Source organism: Medicago sativa, chromosome 3, assembly GCF_051527215.1.
Source record: "Medicago sativa cultivar Bolivia chromosome 3, Bolivia_mono, whole genome shotgun sequence".
NCBI classification, from domain to species: domain Eukaryota; kingdom Viridiplantae; phylum Streptophyta; class Magnoliopsida; order Fabales; family Fabaceae; genus Medicago; species Medicago sativa.
Window position 1 is genome coordinate 77467030 of NC_140751.1, and position 24339 is coordinate 77491368.

Sequence of the window (24339 nt, forward strand, 5' to 3'; positions counted from 1 at the left end):
GTGATGTTGAACTCCTAAATTTCTAATTTATTGAGTTCATATTGACCCGTGCGATAGCACGGGCCGGCGATCTAGTTACAAGAAAAAGTAATCCAATACTTAGCCAGCATGTAATCGTTATGTTTTTTTTTTTACAAACATAAAACATAAGGAAAAATGTGGGGTGTAGATAGCAAGGACATAATATATCTATCTAAATCTAATTACTCGAATCCAGCAAGAGTAGAACAAATGGACCCGCCCCACATTCATTCTTCCATAATTCCCAATTTACCCTTTAGAACACAACTTACAAAGAAAAAGAAGAATCTGGAATTGAAGGAAATCAAAATTCAAAAACCAGAGAATGCAAAGAAAGTGAAGTGCTGAAGTAGTCAATTTCCGGTAACTGCAGATCGCAACGCCATGTCGATCGATGAACTGAAATCTGCTATGGAGGAACACGTTGATCTTATGTCAGATCTTGTTCAGAAAATCTCTTCTGAACTTCGTACTAATCTTCGTCCTGCTAAAGATAACTTTTTAGGTTTCTTTCATGCTATTGATTGGAAGGTACCTACTCTTCTCCCTCCAATTTCGCCGCAAACCTTCTCTTTTAGCATTTCTCTCTATTTCCTTATTCTTTTTTATTGCTTCGTCAATTATGGAGTTTAATTGAATGTGGTTTTTTCAATTATCTATTTATTTTGGTGTGTGAGAAATTAAATGAACTAAGCTTGAAGTGCTGAAACTACTGTCATGTTTTGTACTTGTTTGGACTGTTGGTAATATCATTCATTGATTATCACTTATAAGCATAGTTAGATTCATGCGAGTTGTATATTGATTCGCTACTAAATTGAACTTAGGGCCTGTTTGGATTTACTTATTTTTGAGCTTATGCAAATAAATAAGCTTTTTTCATAAACTACCTCGACAAGCTTATTTATTTGTATAAGTTGTTTTGCATAGGCTCAAAAATAAGCTAATCCAAACAAGCCCCTGATTAATACAAATCCGCGGTGTGTATCTTTTTGGACATGAATCTCATCTCGAATGAATCACTGCCTAAACTTTTGTACCAACCAGGCAACCACTGAGTTGTCAAATAGGGGCGCTGAAGCGCTAGTTTATGTTTGTTTTTGATATAATATGATTTTATGGATCATATTACTTTTGGTGTTTTGAATTATCATATTCAATCTCTACCATTTTCTCATTTTAGAAATTTCTAGTTATTTGTATCCTGCAAACTTACTAATATTGTCTTTATTTTTTTTTGTTTCAGGAACCTTGGCTACTGGGATTGTTAACATTCCATGTTCTATTGCTTCTTGCGATTATTGTCTCCAGGAAGAATACCAACTTTCAGATGTGCTTGTTCCTTTTGACGTGTACGTAGCATTCCTTTTTTAATTTTATGGAATGTTGTTTTTGAATAAACTATAAAGGCTTAATCAAACTGTTCTATTAGTTTTCATGTACCTCACTTCACTTCTGTTTGAAGTTGTTGCCTTCCCCATGATAATCAACTTATCACCCTGCCTTTAATTTTCTACATTGGGTGAAATACTGAGCGGCGATAACGTGATATTTGGAAAAATAAATAAATTATGTAGTCTATTCAATTTGGTAACATTACGGCGTAATTTGATCCATGTAGCCGACCCACTTAGTGGGATAAAGATTGATTGTTGTTATTGCTGTAGTCTATTCTGTTTGGTTTCTAGCTTTATGCATACAAATCCATTTATCCTATCATGCTTTGATGGTTGCAACTTGCAAATATACCCAAAATTTTCAAAAGAGTGAATATATGGTCATTGTAACTCGTCGAAACTACAATTTATTTACATAAATATTTCTTTTAGAATGAGGTTTTTCATGATATTATCTTAGCCACTGATCAGGTCATGGAGATACAAAATAATTAGCTAGTTCGATAGCTATTTAGAGGAGAGTGGACAGGTTATAAATGACAGGAAAGAATACAGTGTTTTGGAGTTTTGAGTTGAAGTTTGAATACCTATGGTGTAGAGAAGATATACGCATTTCCATTGTGCATTCTTGCGTCTTAAGCCTAAACTTGTATCAGATAGACATGTTTGATCATTTTCCATGCCCATGTTTTTAGTGCTTACATCTCTAAGATATAATTGAATTGATAGGGAAGAATGGATGGTTTTGGGTTTTGGAGTGTGTTAGATATCTTATTAGAATTGTGTCAGTTTTATTATAATTATAGTAGTTAATTATGCAGTTATGGTTTATTAATATATTATGATTAATAATTAATTAAGTCAGTAGTGGGAGGTTAAGTTTTACGAATAAATAGGGGAGAGAAGGGAAGATTGAGGGGCATCTGAGGATTTGACTGGGAAGGGGCCATTTTGGCATTAGGGAGGTGCAGACCCTCGAAGTTCTGCAATATTATTCTGTAATCAAAAGGGATTTTCCCTATTTTATTCTTCTATATCAGTTGGTTTCTATCAACTGGTATCAGAGCATTGATCTTGGAACCGTGGTACCGTTATGGTAGAAATGGAGTTTCGAGTGTTTGATGGCAAAGAAGATGCATACTGGTGGCTGCTATGCATTGAGGAACATTTCAAAAAGCGAGATACACCAGATGAGGAGAAACTGACAGATGCGTTGATGTTACTCAGAGGTCGTGCTCACCAATGGTCACACTGGTGGAATCGACGCCATCAACAGGTTAGTTGGCATATGTTCTCGCTTGCATTTATTTGGCGTTTTAAACCGGAATATCGGGATATCATGCCTATGTCTGATGAAGAAGAGGAACCTGAAACTGAATTGGAGCGGTTGACGACTCAAGGTTCATTCAATATTCAACCACAAGATAGTGACCAGGGAAATCCAAATCCCACCGCGATAGGAGAAGAGAAAGGTTTGGAAGATGTAGAAATGGGGAAAATAGAGAGATATAGATATGGAAGATTTAGCAAAGTACTGCAGCAATTTGGGATGATCCGTTGTGAGGCAGATCACTCTGTTTTTACTAAATGCTCCTCATCAAATAAATATATCTATCTTGTGGTTTATGTTGACGACATTGTGATTACAGGTGATGACAATGAGGGTATCGAATTGTTAAAACAACACTTATTTCAAAACTTCCAGACAAAGGACTTAGGTCCTCTTCGTTACTTTCTTGGCATCGAAGTAGCCCAGTCAAAGTTAGGTATTGCTATCTCTCAAAGGAAGTATGCTCTTGATATCCTGGAGGAGACAGGTCTTACAGATTGCAAACCAGTTGATACTCCTATGGACCCTAATGTAAAGCTTCTTCCTAATCAGGGGGAGCCTTATACCGACCCAGGCAGATATCGGAGACTTGTTGGAAAGTTGAACTATCTCACCATGACTAGACCTGACATATCTTTTCCAGTCAGTGTAGTAAGTCAGTTTCTTAACTCTCCTTGTGACAACCATTGGAATGCAGTGATTCGAATTATTAAGTACCTCAAAGGATCCCCTGGAAAGGGGCTTGTTTTCACTGATAGAGGCAACACTGATATCATTGGATATTCAGATGCTGATTGGGCAGGAGATACTAGCGATAGACGGTCTACATCAGGTTATTGTGTTTTCATTGGTGGAAATTTGATCTCATGGAAGAGTAAAAAGCAAACTGTTGTTGCTCGTTCAAGTACGGAGGCTGAGTATCGAGCCATGGCTCATGCCACATGTGAGCTATTGTGGTTGAAGCATTTACTTCAGGAACTTCATTTTTGTGAAATTGGTCCAATGGAACTTGTGTGTGATAACCAGTCAGCTTTACACCTCTCATCCAATCCAGTCTTTCATGAGAGGACAAAGCATATAGAAGTTGATTGTCACTTTCTTAGAGAGAAGATTATCACGGGAATCATTAGAACCTCCTTTGTCAATTCCAAGGACCAACTTGCTGATATCTTTACTAAATCTCTACGAAGTCCTCGGATAACTTACATATGTGACAAGATGGATGCCTATGATGTATATGCACCACCTTGAGGGGGAGTGTTGAGATATTGTATGATTGTGTGTTGATTTATGTTTCCTTTCTTAGATATTTCCTTCCTTAATCAATGGAAGTGATTGAGAGACTCATGCCTATATATGGTTGCCTATTCACCTCACATTCTGTACAGAGAATACGTTTTCAGTCTAAGTAAGTGTAGAAAATGCCCATATGCATGTCATGATTGTGGAAATGGAACAGGAGAGCAAAACGGATTTGTGCAAACTTATTTGCAATAAAGAAATGAGAATGGGGTCAGAGATAAGGGGAACTACTATGGGCACCGCGACATCAATCATCCTGTATTTTTTTCTCAAAAATATCATTACAAACAGAGTATATGATCAAGGCATAAGTTTGCATGATTCACACATCACTCTGTCATTATACTTCAAGTTATGGGACCCAGGTGGACACTTATGATATCATTCACCTTGAGGACAAGGTGAATCTTTAGGGGGGGAGTATTGTTAGATATCTTATTAGAATTGTGTCAGTTTTATTATAATTATAGTAGTTAATTATGCAGTTATGGTTTATTAATATATTATGATTAATAATTAATTAAGTCAGTAGTGGGAGGTTAAGTTTTAAGAATAAATAGGGGAGAGAAGGGAAGATTGAGGGGCATCTGAGGATTTGACTGGGAAGGGGCCATTTTGGCATTTTGGCATTAGGGAGGTGCAGACCCTCGAAGTTCTGCAATATTATTCTGTAATCAAAAGGGATTTTCCCTATTTTATTCTTCTATATCAGTTGGTTTCTATCAGAGTGGAACTTTGGATACCTGGTTTAGATAAGATGCACACATTCCCATTGTGCATTCTTGTGTCTGTTCATTTTCCATGCACATATTTGGTGTATACGTCTCTTAATCCTGATGTCAGTTTTATGTTTTCTAAGTTCTTTTATCTTTGTTGAACTTGAACCAATAATGTAGCTTAACTTTCTTGGAAATTGTTTTGCAGTGGCTGGTGTATATCTTGCTGAGAGACTTAATAGTATTCTGGGGGAAAACTGGAAAAGCTTCTCTAGTCAAAACTATTTTGATCCAAGTGGAGTATTTATGTCAGTTCTTTGGTCTGGTCCTCTTCTTGCATTCGCTATGATAATCTTGGTTGGTATTTCCCCTTATGTCACAACCATTATGGTGACGGTCATCTTTTCATATTGAATATTAACTATCGGTCATCTTTTCATATTGAATATTAACTATAAGTATCTTGTCTCTTTCTGCAGATCAATACACTCTTTTCCTTATGTTACTTGATTGTTAAGTGGAAAAGAGCTGAACTAAGACATCGTGCAAGGGCTGCTCGTAGTAAGCAGGAATAGTTGATCTATAGTTGGATTTTGATTGATTGAATGTAGTCAGATTTTTGATACAAAATTAGCAAGTGTACTAATTGATATCGAAGTAATAAATAATTCGTATCCTCAGGGACTGTTTTGATTCCACTAAGCAAAAAAAACGTCTTCGTTAAGATGTGATTAAATAAAGGGATTGCCCTAGGCAGTTGGATTTTAAGTGCAATTGTAATTTAAAAACGACAGAAATAAAGTTGGTTTTTGGAATGTTAAAGAGATGATTAGGTCAATCGATTCATCTATACATCACTCGTTAAGTAACCTGTAATCTTAAATCCACGAATTTCACAAAGTCAACGACAAATTAACACTTTAACTTAAGTCAATTCCTTGATCCTAAGTCCTCTTGTCTAATTATAATTCCCTAATCCCTTAGGTGAACCTATAATCATCAAAGGCTAATCGATTCGTTAATTCAATGATCACAATCTAACAACGCTCTATCCCTAGATTGTCCGTTAGAAAGAAAAGCATAAATATTTTCTGAGATAAACGCTAGTGTCAATAGTCATCTAATCTCTTAGATCAATTATATCTGGTCAGGATCATAAAAGCACTGAGAACAAATTATGCTGAATAAACTAGATTGAAATTCATAAATGTAAAAGTTTCAGGTTACATCAAATGAGCTATTACAGAATCATCTCTTGACCTAATCACAATAGATCTAGCTACTCATGGCTAAAGCACAAATAACAAATGAAAAAGAAGGATCCATTACATTTAATTGATGACTGACTATGAGTTTTGATGGTCTCCCACCGTTGGCCCAATGCTTCAGACTCCAATTCACGCTTTTCTCCGTAAAAATTCCGAACGCTTTGCAAATAGAACCTTCTGGCTTTTATAGAAAAAATTGTGTCACGCCAATATCGTACTACGATGTTGGTATATCGTAGTGCGATGCTTCATTAAACCAGATCATCATTCAACGCTCCTTGACATCGTAGTACGATGAAAGCACATCGCACTACGATTTTTCCAGTAACCTCAGCCTTCCAAAACGCCTTCATATCGTAGTACGATGCTACATATCGTAGTACGATGGTTCATGTACTTGTGCCCTTGAATTTTCACCTCTCTGTGGCTCATAACTCATACAAAACATCTGAACTTAACTGAAAATTACAAAGAAATCAAAGCAAAAGTGCTATATGACCTAGTGTCATCACAACCCCAAACTTGCATCGTTACTTGTCCTCAAGGAACTTACTTTATAAATGGATTTTAACAGTAAAATAGCACCTACCTCCTCAATGGTAAATCAAAAGTTCATCTTCTAGTCAGCAATAGTGGGCTAACTTGCTTGCCAAATCCTTCACTCCACAACTTCACGCAACATCATTGAAAGGGTTCACACAGTCGACAAACTAATCACTATATTACCAAAACTTGGGAACCTTCTAAACATCGATCAAAATCACATTGCCATGCACACATTTAAGGACTTTTAGGGTGTAACGGGGCTAGGGTTAAAAAGGTGGGATAATTTGGACAGTAGGCTTAAACATGATACTTTGGAGTTAGACACTTCCTACTTATTTCAGCTAAGATCACCACAACTTGACATTCAATGCAGAGAGTTAGAGAACACAATATGATTCAAATCACTAAGTTTACACACACGTCTCAATTTATTCCACAAAAGCAACTCTTTTTTTTTTGAAGTTGATTACTTTTTGTATCAACTTGATTTAACCATTTTTTTTTTTTTTTTTTTTTTTTTTTATATGTGAGACATTATGATTGAGACCTTTGTGATCCATAAACTCATGTTCTCAGTAACCCTCACCCCAAACTTAAAATGTTGCTATCCCATGAGCAACCCCAAACTTAGAATCATAACCACATCAAAATTTGCCTAACTCCAACATAATAACGGGACAACTTCCTAAGGTCTCTAGGCTAAAAATATGTGGTTTGTCACCGAAACAACGGGGTCTAACCTATTGGCTCAAAATTGGCTTAAAAATGGGAAGAATTCAATGCAACAGGTAGGCTTCAAAGGCTCAAGGTACAAGCACTTTGCCTTTGTGTGTAAGCAATGTGACCAATCAACATAAAGAAAATCCGCAAATCTCAGAAATAGCATTAGAATGGAACACTCATATTTGGTGAAAATTGAAAAATAAAAGTTTTGGCTGTGGAACTTACTGGTTGAGGTTTATGGAAGTTGTTTCACATTGCCGTACACTTCAACCGAGACCTTCTTGCAAGCTCTTCCTCCTTGAACTTTTGATATACCATGGATGAACAAATGCTACTAAACTGGTAAAATTCAAAAACAAAGCAATTTCATTAATAACAAACAAGCGCAGATGCAATTACACAACAGGGCATATAAAGACAATACACTAGCAGCAGTCACAACACTGATCTTTTTATTGCACAAAAACAAAGCATAACAAAATGAAAAGCTAAAAAAAAAACTACTGCTCTACGAGTCCGGAGTCAACCCTCCTCCTCATCCATCTGGTCCTGCTGATGGTCCTGCTGATCGTCTCCAGACAAGTCGGGAGGGTCGGTACTTAACATGTTTGCAATCTCCACATTCTCTCCGAACTCAAAGTCCTCTCTAATATCCTTCTCTAGCTGAACTGCCCTCTGTCTGGTAGCCTCAAAGTAACCCTCCATGCGATCCTTAGAGCCACCAAACCTCTTATAAGAACCCGTTGGTTTCCTCTTGTACTGAAGTGCCATAGCTGCAAATTGTTCCGAGAATCGAGGCGGTTCAATTAGCAACTGAGATGATGCTTCCTCCTGCCAATTTGCCGATGTATAAATGTACTCCGCCAATGCAGGGTGCATCGGTGGGTACTCGGCTTCAGGTGGGCCCTGCACTTCTGGTTGCTCTCCTAGTTCATGCTGAACACCTCCCTCTTCCCTCATCTTCTTCTCATATCCCTCCAGTGTGATGTCCGTAATAGGATTCTGAGACTTGACAAACACATCCAACGGCTCGGTTGGAACTCCAGCCTTCTCACACAACATATTTATCAAACAGCTATGACCCAATGTCGAACTCTTCGTTCTCACCATTTCCTTAATACTGCGGGAAATCAGCCTTCCAACATCCATCTGCTCATGCTCTGAGAGGAGAACTAGCAATATAAACACTCGATTCACAATCATCTGAGCAGCAGCAGAAGTACCTTCAATAGTAGAATTGATGAAAGATGCCCAAGCTCTGTAGATTGGCAACAAATGTGCGGTGTTAATCCTTTGAGGATTGCTGGTTGGGGTCTTTCTCCTCCACCCTTGTCCTTCTTTCATGATCCCGACAAGCAAATTATCCCATTCTTCCTGGGTTGTAGGCAAATTAGCAGGAGCAATTCGCCGTCTCACATCACAACTTGCCGGAGCCGGCAATCCCAGAACAGCATTGATGATACCTGCGTCATACACCACCCTTTTCCCCCTCACAATTGCAAAATTTCTATTCTCTTCTTCCGCATAAGCATTTGCGAAGAACTCCAAAGCGATGGACTTATTGCTCGTCTTTGTCACCATACCATTTAAGCCTTCCCAACCTTTTTCCCTTAGTGTTGCTTCAAAGGTGGGATGTCCGGTGAGCTTAATAACATCAAATGCTCTTTCTCCAACAAATTCCCTCTCCTTAATCTCTTGGTATCTTTCCTCTGCCTTCTCCGTTTTGAAACGTTGGTAAGTGGTGGGTTGTGTGGGCGGTGTTTGCATTGGGGGTTGATTTGGTGGTGGAGGGTTTGATGAGGATGCCTTTGATTGGTTTCGGGTACGTTTTCGTGGTTGAATGTCGGTGTTTTCCGAAGTTCTAGCCATGTGGATGGTGGTTTGAGGAAGGAAGTTGGCTTGTATGGAAGGTGTTTGATGAAATGGGTAAGAGAAGAGTTGAGATTTTTGTGGGTTATTGATAGGTTATTTGATGAGGATGATGATTTGTTGATAAAATTGATGGTTTGGGGGTGGATTAATGAGAAGAGATGAAGATTTGATGAAGATTGGTTTGGGATTGAAGATTCACGAATTTGGGGAAAAATTTCTGCAGAGTTTCGCTAAGGAACCATGAGAATGGGAAAAACTGATTGGTTCCAGGCTTTATAGGGAGATGGTATCGTAGCACGATGGATCCTATCGTACTACGATGAAGTTTGTAACGGTTGGGGAGCGTGGAAAAACTTGAATATCGTAGTACGATTTCCCCATATCGTACTGCGATATTTCCAGAGACGAGCTATTTTTAAGGTTCAAATATCGTAGTACGATATCTTATATCGTAGTACGATTTTTCTTTTGCTCGTTTGACTTTTCTTGACTTAGTTATCGTAGTACGATTTCTGGATATCGTACTACGATTTTTCCAGAAGGAACCACTTTTGTTGGCTTCTAATATCGTAGTACGATGTGAAATATCGTAGTACGATTCTTTGCTCTGAAAATTTTTTCTATAGCCTCTTTGAAAAAATTTGCAGTTGTTCCTTCTGTATCACATTGAAAACATTTTTTTTTTTTTTTTTTTTATCATGTATATCTACACAGAAAATGAAAAATTACCTGAAACAAAAATCAGTGGGTTGCCTCCCACTCAGCGCTCGTTTTCCGTCATTAGCTTGACTTCTGACGACCTTTTAAAGGTCGGTGAGTATCAAGCCCACTCTTTCCTTGGGCAAGTCACCTCCATGATAGGGCTTCAGCCTTTGCCCGTTCACCTTAAAGCTTCTCTCACCATCCGGTGTCATTACCTCCACAGCTCCATTTTGGGACACGTTCTTCACAATAAACGGTCCAGACCACTTGGACTTCAACTTTCCTGGAAACAACTTTAACCTGGAATTGAACAATAACACTGGTTGCCCAGCATAAAACTCCCTAGAAACAAGGTTGCGATCATGATATTTTTTTGTTCTTTCTTTATAAATCGACGCATTCTCATACGCCTGCAACCTCATTTCTTCCAATGCATTTAGTTTAAGAAGTCTTTCCTTACCAGCCAATGTGTGATCAAAGTTTAAAAATTTAATCGCCCAATAGGCCTTGTGTTCCAATTCAACTGGTAAATGACAAGACTTCCCATAAACTAACTGAAATGGTGAGAAACCAATGGAAGTTTTAAAGGCAGTTCTGTAAGCCCATAATGCATCATCAAGTTTCTTAGACCAATCTTTTCTAGATGATGCAACTGTTTTCTCAAGGATTTGTTTCAATTGTCTATTAGACACTTCTACCTGCCCACTAGTTTGAGGATGATAGGGAGTAGCAACTTTATGCTTCACATTATATTTTGCAAGAACACTTTCTAAGTATTTGTTGCAAAAGTGCTTCCCCCCATCACTGATCAAAACTCTAGGGGTCCCAAACCTAGGAAAAATGTTTTTCTTTAGAAAATTAACGACCGTATGGGCATCATTAGCTATGCAGGCCACAGCTTCCACCCATTTGGTCACATAATCCACACAAACAAGGATATAGAGATTAGAGTAGGAGGATGGGAATGGACCCATGAAATCGATGCCCCAACAATCAAATGGTTCAATCTCAAGGATTCCCTTGAGGGGCATCTCATTCCTCCTAGAAATGTTACCTATTCTCTGACACTTATCGCATTGTTTGACAAACTCTTGGCAATCCTTAAACAGAGTTGGCCACCAAAAGCCGCTTTGTAATACCTTGGCTGCGGTCCTTTCACCGCTGTGGTGGCCTCCATAAGCTGAGCTATGGCAGTGCCACATAATACTTTTCACTTCATCACCTGCAACACATCTACGCAACAAACCATCAGCGTTAGTCCTAAATAAGTATGGGTCATCCCACACATAAAAATTTGCCTCCTTGAAGAATTTCTTCTTCTGCTGATATGTAAAATCCTCGGGAATCAAGTTCCCTGCTTTGAAATTTGCCATGTCTGCAAACCATGGCCTTTCAGCTACCACAAATAACTGTTCGTCAGGAAACTCGGCCTCAATGGCCTTCTCTTTCTTAGTAACCGCCTCATTATCCAAACGGGAGAGGTGGTCAGCCACCACATTCTCCACTCCCTTCTTATCACGGATTTCCAAATCAAACTCTTGTAATAAGAGTATCCATCTCAGCAACCGGGGTTTAGAGTCCCCCTTTGTAAGCAAAAATTTCAGGGCTGCATGATCTGTGAAAATAACAACTTTGGATCCAATGAGATACGAGCGAAATTTTTCCAAAGCAAAAATTATAGCAAGCAGTTCTTTTTCAGTAGTTGCATAATTGACTTGATTTTCATTCAGAACTTTACTTGCATAATAGATGGCATGGAAAAATTTCTCATGGCGTTGGCCAAGCACTGCTCCAACCGCGTAATCACTTGCATCACACATGAGTTCAAATGGGAGGTCCCAATTTGGTGCAATGATTACCGGCGCAGTGACCAACTTTTTCTTAATTAATGAAAATGACTCCAAACATTCAGCATCAAAAACAAAATCATTTTCTTTAACAAGGAGGTTACAGAGGGGCTTAGCAATTTTTGAAAAATCTTTTATAAATCGCCTATAAAATCCAGCATGCCCCAAAAAACTCCTCACCCCCTTTACATTGATGGGAGGAGGAAGTTTCTCTATAACCTCAATTTTTGCTTGATCAACTTGGATGCCTTTCCCAGAGATTTTATGGCCCAAAACTATACCTTCCGTCACCATAAAGTGACATTTTTCCCAGTTTAAAACAAGGTTAGTTTCAATGCATCTCTTAAGAACAACATCCAAGTGATGTAAACAATCATCAAAGGACTTACCGAAAACAGAAAAGTCATCCATAAATACCTCTATGTTCTTCTCCAGCAAGTCTGCAAAGATGGCCAGCATGCACCTTTGGAAAGTGGCTGGTGCATTGCACAATCCAAAGGGCATTCTTCGATAGGCGAACACACCAAATGGGCATGTGAACGCTGTCTTCTCCTGATCTTCCGGCGACACCGCAATCTGGTTGTACCCCGAATATCCATCCAAGAAACAATAGAAGGCCTGTCCAGCCAACCTCTCCAACATCTGGTCCATGAACGGTAACGGAAAATGGTCCTTCCTAGTAGCCTGATTCAGCCTTCGGTAATCGATGCACATCCTCCAACCTGTCACCGTCCGAGTGGGAATCAACTCATTCTTTTCGTTTGCCACCACGGTCATCCCTCCTTTCTTGGGTACCACATGCACCGGACTCACCCATGCACTATCTGAAATTGGGTAAATCATGCCTGCATCCAACAACTTAAGGACTTCTTTCTTGACCACCTCTTTCATTGTGGGGTTAAGGCGCCTTTGGGGTTGGACCACCGGTTTATATTCAGCCTCCAAATGAATTTTATGCATACAATAGGCTGGACTGATTCCCTTTAAATCTGATATGTGCCACCCAAGAGCTGCCTTGTTTTCTTTAAGAACTCTCATTAACTTTTCTTCTTCAAGAGAGGATAAGGTGCTACTTATGATAGCTGGATGGCTGGCATCTTCACTTAAAAACACATACTTCAAATGGGATGGGAGTTCCTTCAATTCTGGTGCAGTTGTTTTCTCCTCACTTTTTGCTGCTAAAACTTCAAATTTTCTGCTTGAGGATTCAACTTTCAATGCCTTCAATTGCTGCACACACTCATCAACTTCATCATTAGTGTTCTTCTCATCAACTTCAATCGAATTTGCCATCACTCTTTCTAATGGTTGCACCGGAGTTTCTTCTAGAGTTGTTTCATCAACTAGGCTATCAATCATATCAACCCTATAGCACTGAGGATGATCATTCCTATGCTTCATGGCCTCAAAGATATTAAATACAACTTGTTCATTTTGAAACCGTAGTATCAACTCACCCATTTCAACATCAATCAAGGCTCTTCCCGTTGCTAAGAAGGGTCTTCCCAACAACAAAGGTGTCTCCTCATCTTCTTCCATGTCTAGAATAACAAAATCAGCAGGAAACATCAGCTCATTTACCTTTACCAATACATCTTCCAACACTCCATAAGGATGAGAAATAGATCTATCAGCAAGTGTGAGAGTCATCTTTGTTGGTTTGGGCTCCCCGCATCCTAACTTTTTCATCATAGAGAGCGGCATCAAATTAATGCTGGCCCCCAAGTCACATAGTGCTCTTCCAACATTCACCTTCCCAATAGTGCAAGGGATGGTAAAAGCGCCTGGGTCTTTCAATTTAGGAGGTAGCTTCCTCTGAAGGATGGCACTGCAATTTTCTGACAAGGCAATGTTTTCACCATCTCGAGGTTTCCTTCTTCCGGTTAGCAAGTCCTTCATAAACTTTGCATACAACGGCATCTGTTCAATGGCCTCACTAAAAGGAATGTTCACTTGTAGTTGAGATAGCAGCTCCATAAACTTTTTGAATTGACCAGCCTCCTTCTCTTTCTTCTTTGATAAATGCGGATAAGGCAATTTCACATACGGAGGGACAACTTGTTTCTTCTCACCATCTTCAAGGAGCTGGCTCTTCGTCTTTCTCAACATGGACTCCTCATCAATCAACTTCTCATTTTTTTCTCCCTCTTTATTTTTTTCTCCCTCTGAATTTTTCTCTTCCTGTTCATTTTCAACTGCGCCCTTATCATTTTCAACTACTTCTTGTTCATACTCCTCCACCTCAACTGTTTCATTCTTTTTAGTCACCTTTGGAGGTAAAGGTGTCAACACCTTCTTACTTCTCAACTCAATAGCCTTGCAACTCTCATTGTTCTTAGGGTTGTCTTGAGTGTTGCCTGAGAATCCTCCCTTAGTGTGCTCAGCCATCTGCTTTGCCATCTGCCCAATTTGAGTTTCAAACATCTTTCGGGCTGCCTCATTATTTTTCCTTTCAGCTTCCTGGCTTGCTTTCATTTCCTCCAAATTGGTTTGAGTCATTTGCATGAATTTGGTCATGGCCTCTTCCCAAGCTGCTGGGGGTCTTTGTTGTTGCTGCGGTTGTTGGCGTTGAGGGTTAGGAAGAAGAGGGTTAAGGGTATTTGTGTTGGAGTAACTCAGGTTAGGATGTTTGGAATATCCAGGATTGTAAGTGTTAGAGTAGGGATTATTTTTTTGATAGTTTCCCATGAAATTGGCTTCCTCACTGGATCCCTCTAAGGTACACTCACCATTTGGATGATCTCCTTGGCAAAAATCACACCTTTGTTGCACTTGTTGTACTTGGGCATGTTGGGCTTGTGTTTGTCCCAAAGTTATGGCTTGGACTTGTTTAGACAAGGTTTCAAGGTGTTTGTTCATGGCTGCTTGATTGGCCAAGATAGCAGTGTTGTCACTCACCTCAAACATTCCCCTCTTCTTTTTCTCAGCATCAGCTCGATGCTCATTTTGGGTCATGTTCTCTATCAGGTCTCGGACTTCGTGATCAGTTTTGGTTCTCATACTTCCACCTGAAGATGCATCTAAGAACATTCTATGGTTAGCGGTTAACCCTTCGGTAAAGACTTGAAGATAAGATTTTTCATCTAAGCCATGTGCAGGACATCTCTTAAGCAAAAGGTTAAAACGCTCCCAAGCATCATACAAGGTCTCACCCTCCCCTTGTTTAAAGTTGGTGATCTCATGTTTCTTCTCCCAGTATTTTGACATAGGGAAAAATCTCTTAAGGAATTTAAGCTCAAGCTCATCCCAAGTTTGAATGGTTCCACTAGGTATGGACAGCAACCAATCTTTGGCTCTACCGGTTAGAGTGAAAGGGAATAGTCTAAGCTTCTTTTGGCTCTCGGTGACATTAGCGGGTGGCACACAAAACTGACAAGTTTCATGGAAATGGCTCAGATGCTCATGAGGGCTTCTGTCATCGCGCCCATCATATTGGTTTTCCTTAAGGTTTTGTTGGACAGAACTCTTAATGTCAAAAGCTACCGGGTTGGCTGGTTGGAAAACATGAGTTAGATGGCCACGGTTGGCATCCAATCCATAGTCCCCCATCATAGGTCTTTGTGGTTGTGCGTCTCCCATGATTATGACTTCAGGTTCAGACTCAACGTCCTGACTTTCCGTTGACGAAGAACCTTGGCTTGTACTCTCAGCTATTTTAGCTAACCGAACTGCTTTTCGATTAGCTCTTGCGGTCTTTTCGATCTCCGGATTGAACTGCAAGTCCTCAGGTCGGACTCTACCTCGCATACACAGCAAAAGAGTACCTTAGTAGCACTGCACCACAACAATAAATAGATAATTTTTTTTTTTTTTAATTACAGATAAAAATTTAAATGACAGAAATCTTAACAATTAACGTTGTTGCCTCGTTGAAATTAATCAACAGTCCCCGGCAGCGGCGCCAAAAACTTGATACAAAATTAGCAAGTGTACTAATTGATATCGAAGTAATAAATAATTCGTATCCTCAGGGACTGTTTTGATTCCACTAAGCAAAAAAAACGTCTTCGTTAAGATGTGATTAAATAAAGGGATTGCCCTAGGCAGTTGGATTTTAAGTGCAATTGTAATTTAAAAACGACAGAAATAAAGTTGGTTTTTGGAATGTTAAAGAGATGATTAGGTCAATCGATTCATCTATACATCACTCGTTAAGTAACCTGTAATCTTAAATCCACGAATTTCACAAAGTCAACGACAAATTAACACTTTAACTTAAGTCAATTCCTTGATCCTAAGTCCTCTTGTCTAATTATAATTCCCTAATCCCTTAGGTGAACCTATAATCATCAAAGGCTAATCGATTCGTTAATTCAATGATCACAATCTAACAACGCTCTATCCCTAGATTGTCCGTTAGAAAGAAAAGCATAAATATTTTCTGAGATAAACGCTAGTGTCAATAGTCATCTAATCTCTTAGATCAATTATATCTGGTCAGGATCATAAAAGCACTGAGAACAAATTATGCTGAATAAACTAGATTGAAATTCATAAATGTAAAAGTTTCAGGTTACATCAAATGAGCTATTACAGAATCATCTCTTGACCTAATCACAATAGATCTAGCTACTCATGGCTAAAGCACAAATAACAAATGAAAAAGAAGGATCCATTACATTTAATTGATGACTGACTATGAGTTTTGATGGTCTCCCACCGTTGGCCCAATGCTTCAGACTCCAATTCACGCTTTTCTCCGTAAAAATTCCGAACGCTTTGCAAATAGAACCTTCTGGCTTTTATAGAAAAAATTGTGTCACGCCAATATCGTACTACGATGTTGGTATATCGTAGTGCGATGCTTCATTAAACCAGATCATCATTCAACGCTCCTTGACATCGTAGTACGATGAAAGCACATCGCACTACGATTTTTCCAGTAACCTCAGCCTTCCAAAACGCCTTCATATCGTAGTACGATGCTACATATCGTAGTACGATGGTTCATGTACTTGTGCCCTTGAATTTTCACCTCTCTGTGGCTCATAACTCATACAAAACATCTGAACTTAACTGAAAATTACAAAGAAATCAAAGCAAAAGTGCTATATGACCTAGTGTCATCAATTTTGATGGATTAAACTAAGGAGTTCGTGTCCATGAGGTGTTGTAATCACATGGCCATACAAATGAGTTGTCTTTCTTCTTTCCTCCCAAACAAAGTTTCTTTAATTACCAAGAATTTTCCCATGCATCAGTTCATTCTGTTTATGTAACTCTTCCAAAAACGAAGGATCACTTGTACAAGTATCGTTTTTATTTTTGACTTGTTAAGTAAGTGTTCTAATGGTGGAGCAAGATATTTCATTATAATACTAATTTTATTTTATTCTAAATTTGGAAAGCAAAATAAAAATTGATCAAATTCAATATGAACGGCTTAGTCCTAATAATTTTAAATTTATTTTACATTCAAGACAATATAAGAATATACTTATATAAAATTGATAAGCAAGATTAATTGTATGCAAAAACATAAATCTCAGTTGGGACCAATGCATTCTCCCAATTTAGACTGAGATTTACTTTGCATCTTACAACGGGACCAATGAATAAAACATAGAGAATGATATTTGTACAACTATTTTTTAACAACTTTTTGACAACTTTCTCTCTCATACTCACATTATCTTCTTATTCTCTCTCTTCTTTTTTCTATCTCTATTATTTTTGACCAAAACCAAAGTTGTCATAAGCGTTGTACCAAAGATATGTACAAATATCACTACTCTAAAACATAAATCTCAGACTTTTTTTCTTCTCCTTTTCAAATCTTAAGCTGGACCAATGCATTCTCATTCTCAACTTTAACATCATCACCAACAGTTTTCCTTCAAAAAAAAAACATCATCCCTAACAGTTTAGCAACCCACTTGTCAGGTAGCAAAATTTGTATCTTGCTTCCTTGTGTCAAATAGTTAATTATCAGATAGTGAACTATAAACTAGTAACCTGCAGGTCATTAATCTAACGGTTTCTGATCTCGGATAATCACTTATCAGTTATAAATTCCATGTCTGTATATATTGGGATGGGTTGCAAATAGATCAATTATGGGCATGGAGTTGCATTGTTGCTCTTTTGCCCCCACAATGTGCAAATTGTTCGGGAGATAACTTCCAAGTGGCACTTTTAATGCTTTTAAAGAAGATTGTTTTTCACGATAAAGAACAAATAGGTGGCCAAAAGAACAATGATCTCACATGATTAGCATAGATTAACATGACTAATTAAACTTCCTTAAGTTTTCAGCAAATACAACCCAATTCCTACATCCATGACCATGACTTCCCATATACCGATAATAATAATAGAATATTACACCTTTTCCATTTTGAGACACAAGGGCTCATGCCTCAGCTGACAATCAACAACGCTTAACTAATATACTTTCATTGAAGTTACATATATCAGAAACATAACGACAATAAAAAAAGGACACAATATTGTACACATAAATAAACCCCTTCAGCCAATGTGGTTTGGATAAGAAGAAACTAACTTAACTGCTCAAATAAATAAATATTTTACTGCAAACAGGATTAGAGTAAAAAGGTGAGAAAATAAAGCACATGACTTCAATTACATTTTTTTTTATAAAATAAAGCATATGACAATCAGACAAATCACTATGGACCTTAATCATGTGGGGAGGAAGAATAGCTGTCAGATGTCATCCATGAGCTTTTCTTTTCAGCAAATGAATCTTCTTTTGATGCCAACTTACTCAACTGAAATCCACAAATAATACCAGCAACAATATTGAAATCAAATCAATATACTATAAATTAAAATGCATACACATTATAATGTTCAATTGATCAATCATAGCGATAAAATTTGAATTGTACCAAAAAAATAAAAAAGAGATAATATATGAATAATACAAATACAATTTCATTTCAACGTAGTGCCAATGTGAATGATTGTCGAAATAATGAAAGAAGACAAAAATATATCAAACGAAAACAAATAAATTCAAGGGAAACCAACCATGCTCCATGTCTCAGTATCTTATCCACCACACACTCAGACACTTCCATCCAATTTGTTCCGTGACTGATAAATGGATCATTTGCTTATTTTAGACTCACAATATCAATTTGATATGGCTTCATTTGGTCAATCATGTCGCTATATGAATAACTTTTCCTTCACAATATCTACACGTTTTAATTATGATTCTAAAGTGTATGGCCTGAAAATCTTATATTGTCTTCACATGGCAGATGTGGTTTGTCATTTTGCTTGTGCGTTTGATTCTCAAAAAATATGGGATGGAACAATACAACTTCGGTTGTAAGGAGCCTTTTGGCTATGGACATACATGATTTTGTTAGGGATGTTCTTTTTGATATATTCATGCGGGAGGGAATATCAATGAAGAAGGATGTGCTTGTGAACTTTTTCATTGACACAGTAGATAAAAGATCGACACTTAAACATGTGAATGTTATGGTGTACAAATGGGTAGGAGGAAAATATGCCTGTATAAACTTGATTGAGGTTTCACCACTTGTGAGATTAAGCGTCGAGATTTTTACGGTAAGACAAATAACCCTAAAAGTTGCATCAAGCAAAGTGGTCAAACATGAGAAAACATGTTCCGACAATCAACATGTTTTTATACCATTTGCATTTGACACATTTGACTTCCTAGCACCAGAGGTTATTGTCCTTCTATATAGAATTCAAAAGTCATGCATGACAATGTCAAGTCTCCTATGTCCATGAATGTTGTGTTTACGAGTAATGATTTTATCATCCAAAAATACCTAGCGATGTCGCTTGTTGCTCGCTTGTGTGTAGTTAATCTAAAACAAAATCCAAGGATGCCCACATCATGAATTCTTATGCTTGAGTAATTTGCTTTAAACTTCGGTTGTACTACGTAATTAATTTTAGAACTTTTTTTTTGTAGGACAAAATGAGAGTAATAGACGGAACAAAAACCCAAATTATTGTCCCTTACTAAATTTAAAAACCCAAACTTTTATTATAATACTAATTTTATTTTATTTTAAATTTGGAAAGCAAAATAAAAATTTATCAAATTCAAAAATTCGCTATACACAGCATTTGCCTAATTTCAAATTTACTTTACATTCAAGACAATATAAGAAGGGTTAAATATGTTTTTAGTCCCTATAAAATTGGAAACTTCTAAGTTTAGTCCTTACTTAATTTTAATAGGTTTTTAACTCTCTACAAAAAAAAAATTATTTCTAATTTTAGTCCCTACTACAACAAAGTTTGTTTAATTATTCTTAAACTCTTAAATTTTTGAACGATTTTTTTTTAGAGAAGTTTAGAACACTATGAAAGGTTCATTTACTAAAATTTAGAATTTTTTAACATGAAACGAATTAAATATGAATTTTTTAAAACGACAAAAGTTAAAGATAAAATTAACAAAATTTGGACGTAGAAATAAAATTTTGCGATAATCTTTTGCAGAGGAACTTTTAGTAATGTTATTAACACGTCTGCAAAAAATTGTTCAAAAACTCAAGAGTTTAAGCATAAATTAAACAGATATTTGAGTTGAGTAGGGACTAATACTGAATGCAGAATATTTTTTTAGGGACTAAAAGAACTATTAAAATTAAGTAAGGACTAAACTTAAAATGTCCCGATTTTATAGGGACCAAAAACATATTTAACCCATATAAGAATATACTAATGTAAAACTGATAAGCAAAATTAATTGTATGATATTAATAATTTGAAATATATCTTAAACGTGACCAATGCATAAAACATAAAGGGTCCGTTTGATGGTCGGGATAGGATAAAGACATGATATGATATAAAAATGGATAGAGACAAGATATGATATAGACATGATAACATTTATCATATCATGTGTTTGACGCGCACATGATAATAAGTAAGATAACATTATTTTATCATATTAAATGACGTAATTACTCTTATAATCAATTTTATTTTGTAACAAGCTTTCATAATACAGCACCATCAATGGAATATAATTGAAATCGATAAGAAGAAAAACAACACCAATAGGAATCTTTATAAAAAAAAAAAAAACAGATGAGAAGTCAATTAAAAAAGAAGCGGAATAAAAAAAATGAGGATTTGAATTTTAAACAAAACAAAAATGAATTCAACAGAATTCGTTTCAGAAAGATGATTTGAAGGGGAGTTCAAAAAAAGGGGAATTAAAAAAGAGGAAGTGAAATCGATGAAAAGAAGAAAAGAAAAAAAAAATGAATCTGTACAAAGAAAAATTGAAATCCGATAATAAAAAAAAATGAAATTTAGGAAAAAGATAGAGAATACAGATGAGAGGAAGACATCGATCAGGTAGAGAGGACAAGGGTGAGGGCAAAATTAGGATTTCTTTTTATTACTGACAGGTTAATTTTAACCCAGCCTAAACTCAGGATAGAAAATACAAAGGAGTGATAGAATATGATAAGTTAAAGGAATAATTTATCATATCCTATTGGTGCATCAAACGAAGGATTAAGACAGGATATGATATATCTTTCCTATCCTGACTCTTTATCCTGACCATCAAACGCACCCAAAGGGTTATGTTACAAGACACCCTTTGGTGGTGTCTTTTATCAAGCAACACCTTAAGGTGTGATTTTCACTTTTCAGTTATAACTTTGCTAAAAGACACCTTCATAAAAGTAAGTTGGTGTCTTTTCGCAAAAATTCATAGAGTAACTTGATAAAAGACACCTTCACAAAAGGTGTCTTCTATCATAACCCAAACATAAATGTCAGTCTTTTTTTTTTTTTTCTTTTAAAATCTTAAGCTGGAGCAATGCATTCTCAACTTTAATAACATCATCCCTAACAGTTTAGCAACCCACTTGTCAGGAAGCAAAATCAGTATCTTGCGTATTGATATGAAACAGTTAATTATCATATAGTGTGAGCTATAAAATAGTAACATGCAGGTCATTGATCTAACAGTTTCCGATCTCGAATAATTACTTATAAAGTTATAAATTTCATGTCTGTATATATTGAGATGGGGTTGCAAATAGATCAATTATGGGTTCGGAGTTGCATCGTTGATTTTTTGGCCTTCCACAAATGCGCAAACTGTTTGAGAGATAACTTTCGAATCACATTTTTTATGTTTTTAAAGAAGATTGTTTTTCGGTATAAAGAACAACTAGGAGGCCAAAAGAACTACGATATCAAATGATTAGCATGACCAACTAAACTTCCTTAAGCTTTCAGCAAATACGACCCAATTGCTACATCCATGACCATGACTTCCCATATATCTTTCACCGATAATGATAGAATTTTATACTTTTCCATTCTGAGACATAAGGACTCATGCCTCAGCTGCCCATCAACAATGCCCAACTAATATACTTTCTAGTTTCTATGTAATTGAAGTTACATATATCAGAAATATAACGACAGTAAAAAAAAAAGGACACAATATTGCACATATCAACCCCTTCAAAACCAATGTAGTTTGGATAAGAGGAACTAACTTAACTGCTCAAATAAATAAATATTTTACTGCAAACAGGATTAGAGTAAAAAAGTGAGAAAATAAAGCACATGGCATCAATTAATTTTTTTTTTAAAAATAAAGCATATGACAATCAGACAAATCACTATGGACCTTAATCATGAGGGGAGGAAGAATAGCTGTCAGATGTCTTCCATGAGCTTTTCTTGAATCTTCTTTTGATGCCAACTCAGCTGAAATCCACAAATAATACCAGCAACCATATTGAAATCAAATCAATAATGTTCAATTGGTCAATCATAGCTATAAAATTTGAATTGTACCAAAAAACCAAAAAAAGAGATTTTGTTTTGAAAGGAAAAAATAATAAAAAAAAGATAAAATGTGAATAGTACAAATACAATTTCATTTCAACGTAGCATGCCAATGTGAATGATTGTCCAAACAATGAAAGAAGACAAAACAAATATTTCAAACAGAAATAAACAAATTCCATGCAAACCATGCTCCACATCTCACTATCAAGTATCAACCACACACTAAGACACTTCCAACAAATTTGTTCCGTGATGGATATGGCTTCATTTGGTCGAGAATGTTTGTATATGAATTATTTATCCTTCATAATATCTACACGTTTTAATTATGATTCTAAAGTATGGCTTGAAAATCTTATCTTGTTCCACATGACAAGAGGTGGCTTGTCATTTTGTTTGTGCGTTTGATTTGCAGAAAAATAAGGGACCGAACAATAAAACTTCAGGTGTATTATGTAGTTAATTTTAGACGGTTTTTGTAGCAAGACAAAATGGGAGCAATAGACTGAACAAAAGCCCAAATTATTGTTCTTATTGAACTATAAAAATAACTTTTTGTTCAAAAAATAAGCTATCTGAAATACCTCTTTTATTTTTCTATTTAAAACATCTCTCTCCCTCTCTCTCCTTTGTTAAGATTTAGATTCGTAAAGGGTGTTGTATATTAAACTTCACCTTATTTTGTTTGTGTTGTTCATTGTTCATCATACATGACAAAAAGTTGTTTAATACTTAAAAGATTTGTTTTCTACTATTTCGTCAAGTGTTTATCCTTTGCAAATCAAACGTATCCCAAAAAACTCATTGAAACAAAGAATAATTATAGAAAAATATTTATGAGTTAAAAACCCTTACACAATTACACGATCATTTTGGTTTAGATTAGAGGGTTAAAATGAGAGATGTGGAAGTCCCGCATAGATACCATACTGGTAATGAATTAATTAAAAACACCATTTTTTTTTTTAGTGAAGTCTAATTCTTACTCTGAAAATTATTATAAATGCCAACTTTTGTGAATTAGCATTTACTATAAGAGCATGGGATCAAGCTGCATGCAGGTTTCTCAGCAAATAAGTATTATTTTGTTTGTTACATCTGATTTTGAGTTTCAAAAATTTAAGAAACTTTTAAAGAGAATTCTATAGCAATAATATATATTTTTCCATTCAAGAGTGATGGCATTTAGGGTAAACTTGTTATGAACTTAAGGGTGAAAACATGTTATAAGTTGAGTTAGATTTTGCAAGGTCAGTATGGTCGATCCGGTAAAAAGAAAAAGTCTAAGGTTTGATTTGGAGTTTGTCATAGAATTATTGTAGGATATTAAATCCATTCAACGAATATTGTTTTAAGTATGAAAAGAAGGATTTGTTTGTTCATAAATTGGTCTTTGCAATTTAAATAATAAAACAAGAATAAAAAGATTAGATCGTCAGAATTAACGTTTGTTAACTAATCGTCAAAAATATTTTCTTGAATAATTATATACTCCTCCTAATTTAATTATGTTTTCATCTACCCCTCATCGTACGTTGACATATCGGTCTAATGACATAAAATATTCATTGTATCAATCGACTTATGATTTTGAGCTAAGTAGATGAATGATTCAACGATATATGATCAAATAGGTTATATGAATGCAAACCTAACCATATGTTGACATCTTAATCTTAATCTTAATCTTAATAATATACAAATGGGGAACAACAAATAGCAAAAAATTTTGCACCAATCCAATGTGTCAAAATTCTAAGCCACTTCATGTCACATCATCATTAAAAAATAATTTTATTTTTGCCACTTTAAGCATTCACACAA

General features: G+C 36.3%; 1 protein-coding gene, 1 long non-coding RNA gene and 1 other non-coding gene across 4 annotated transcripts; 2 read left to right on the plus strand and 1 right to left on the minus strand.

The window, feature by feature from the left end:
* The first annotated feature begins 265 nt into the window (after positions 1-265).
* On the plus strand, positions 266-17014 carry LOC146940422 (Tmem18). Of its 2 annotated transcripts, none has more exons than XM_085754128.1 (5): positions 266-552; positions 1268-1373; positions 4975-5123; positions 5246-5381; positions 16794-17014. In XM_085754128.1, exons 1-4 carry the CDS (start codon positions 406-408, stop codon positions 5339-5341), a joined length of 498 nt encoding a protein of 165 aa, XP_085610254.1. In that variant the 5' UTR covers positions 266-405; the 3' UTR covers positions 5342-5381; positions 16794-17014. The 2 variants fall into 2 exon arrangements, with proteins under 2 accessions (XP_085610254.1, XP_085610252.1); XM_085754126.1 differs by having other exon boundaries at positions 285-552; positions 4975-5156.
* Positions 14810-14916, plus strand: LOC146940423 (small nucleolar RNA R71). Its single transcript, XR_015033748.1, has one exon. It is a non-coding gene; the product is annotated as a small nucleolar RNA R71 (small nucleolar RNA).
* A 920-nt stretch (positions 17015-17934) lies between the features above and the next one.
* On the minus strand, positions 17935-19464 carry LOC146940424 (uncharacterized). The gene is made up of 2 exons (XR_015032012.1): positions 18721-19464; positions 17935-18458 (listed from the first exon to the last, which is right to left on the minus strand). It is a non-coding gene; the product is annotated as an uncharacterized LOC146940424 (long non-coding RNA).
* Between the last annotated feature and the right edge of the window lie 4875 nt (positions 19465-24339).

Excerpts from the sequence above, each read along its gene's own strand:
- LOC146940422 (XM_085754126.1), top strand. The coding sequence starts at position 406 with ATGTCGATCGATGAACTGAAATCTGCTATGGAGGAACACGTTGATCTT. Across the intron at positions 553-1,267 it reads TTCATGCTATTGATTGGAAG|GAACCTTGGCTACTGGGATT; the intron begins GTACCTACTCTT and ends TTTTTGTTTCAG. Across the intron at positions 1,374-4,974 it reads GTGCTTGTTCCTTTTGACGT|TGGCTGGTGTATATCTTGCT; the intron begins GTACGTAGCATT and ends ATTGTTTTGCAG.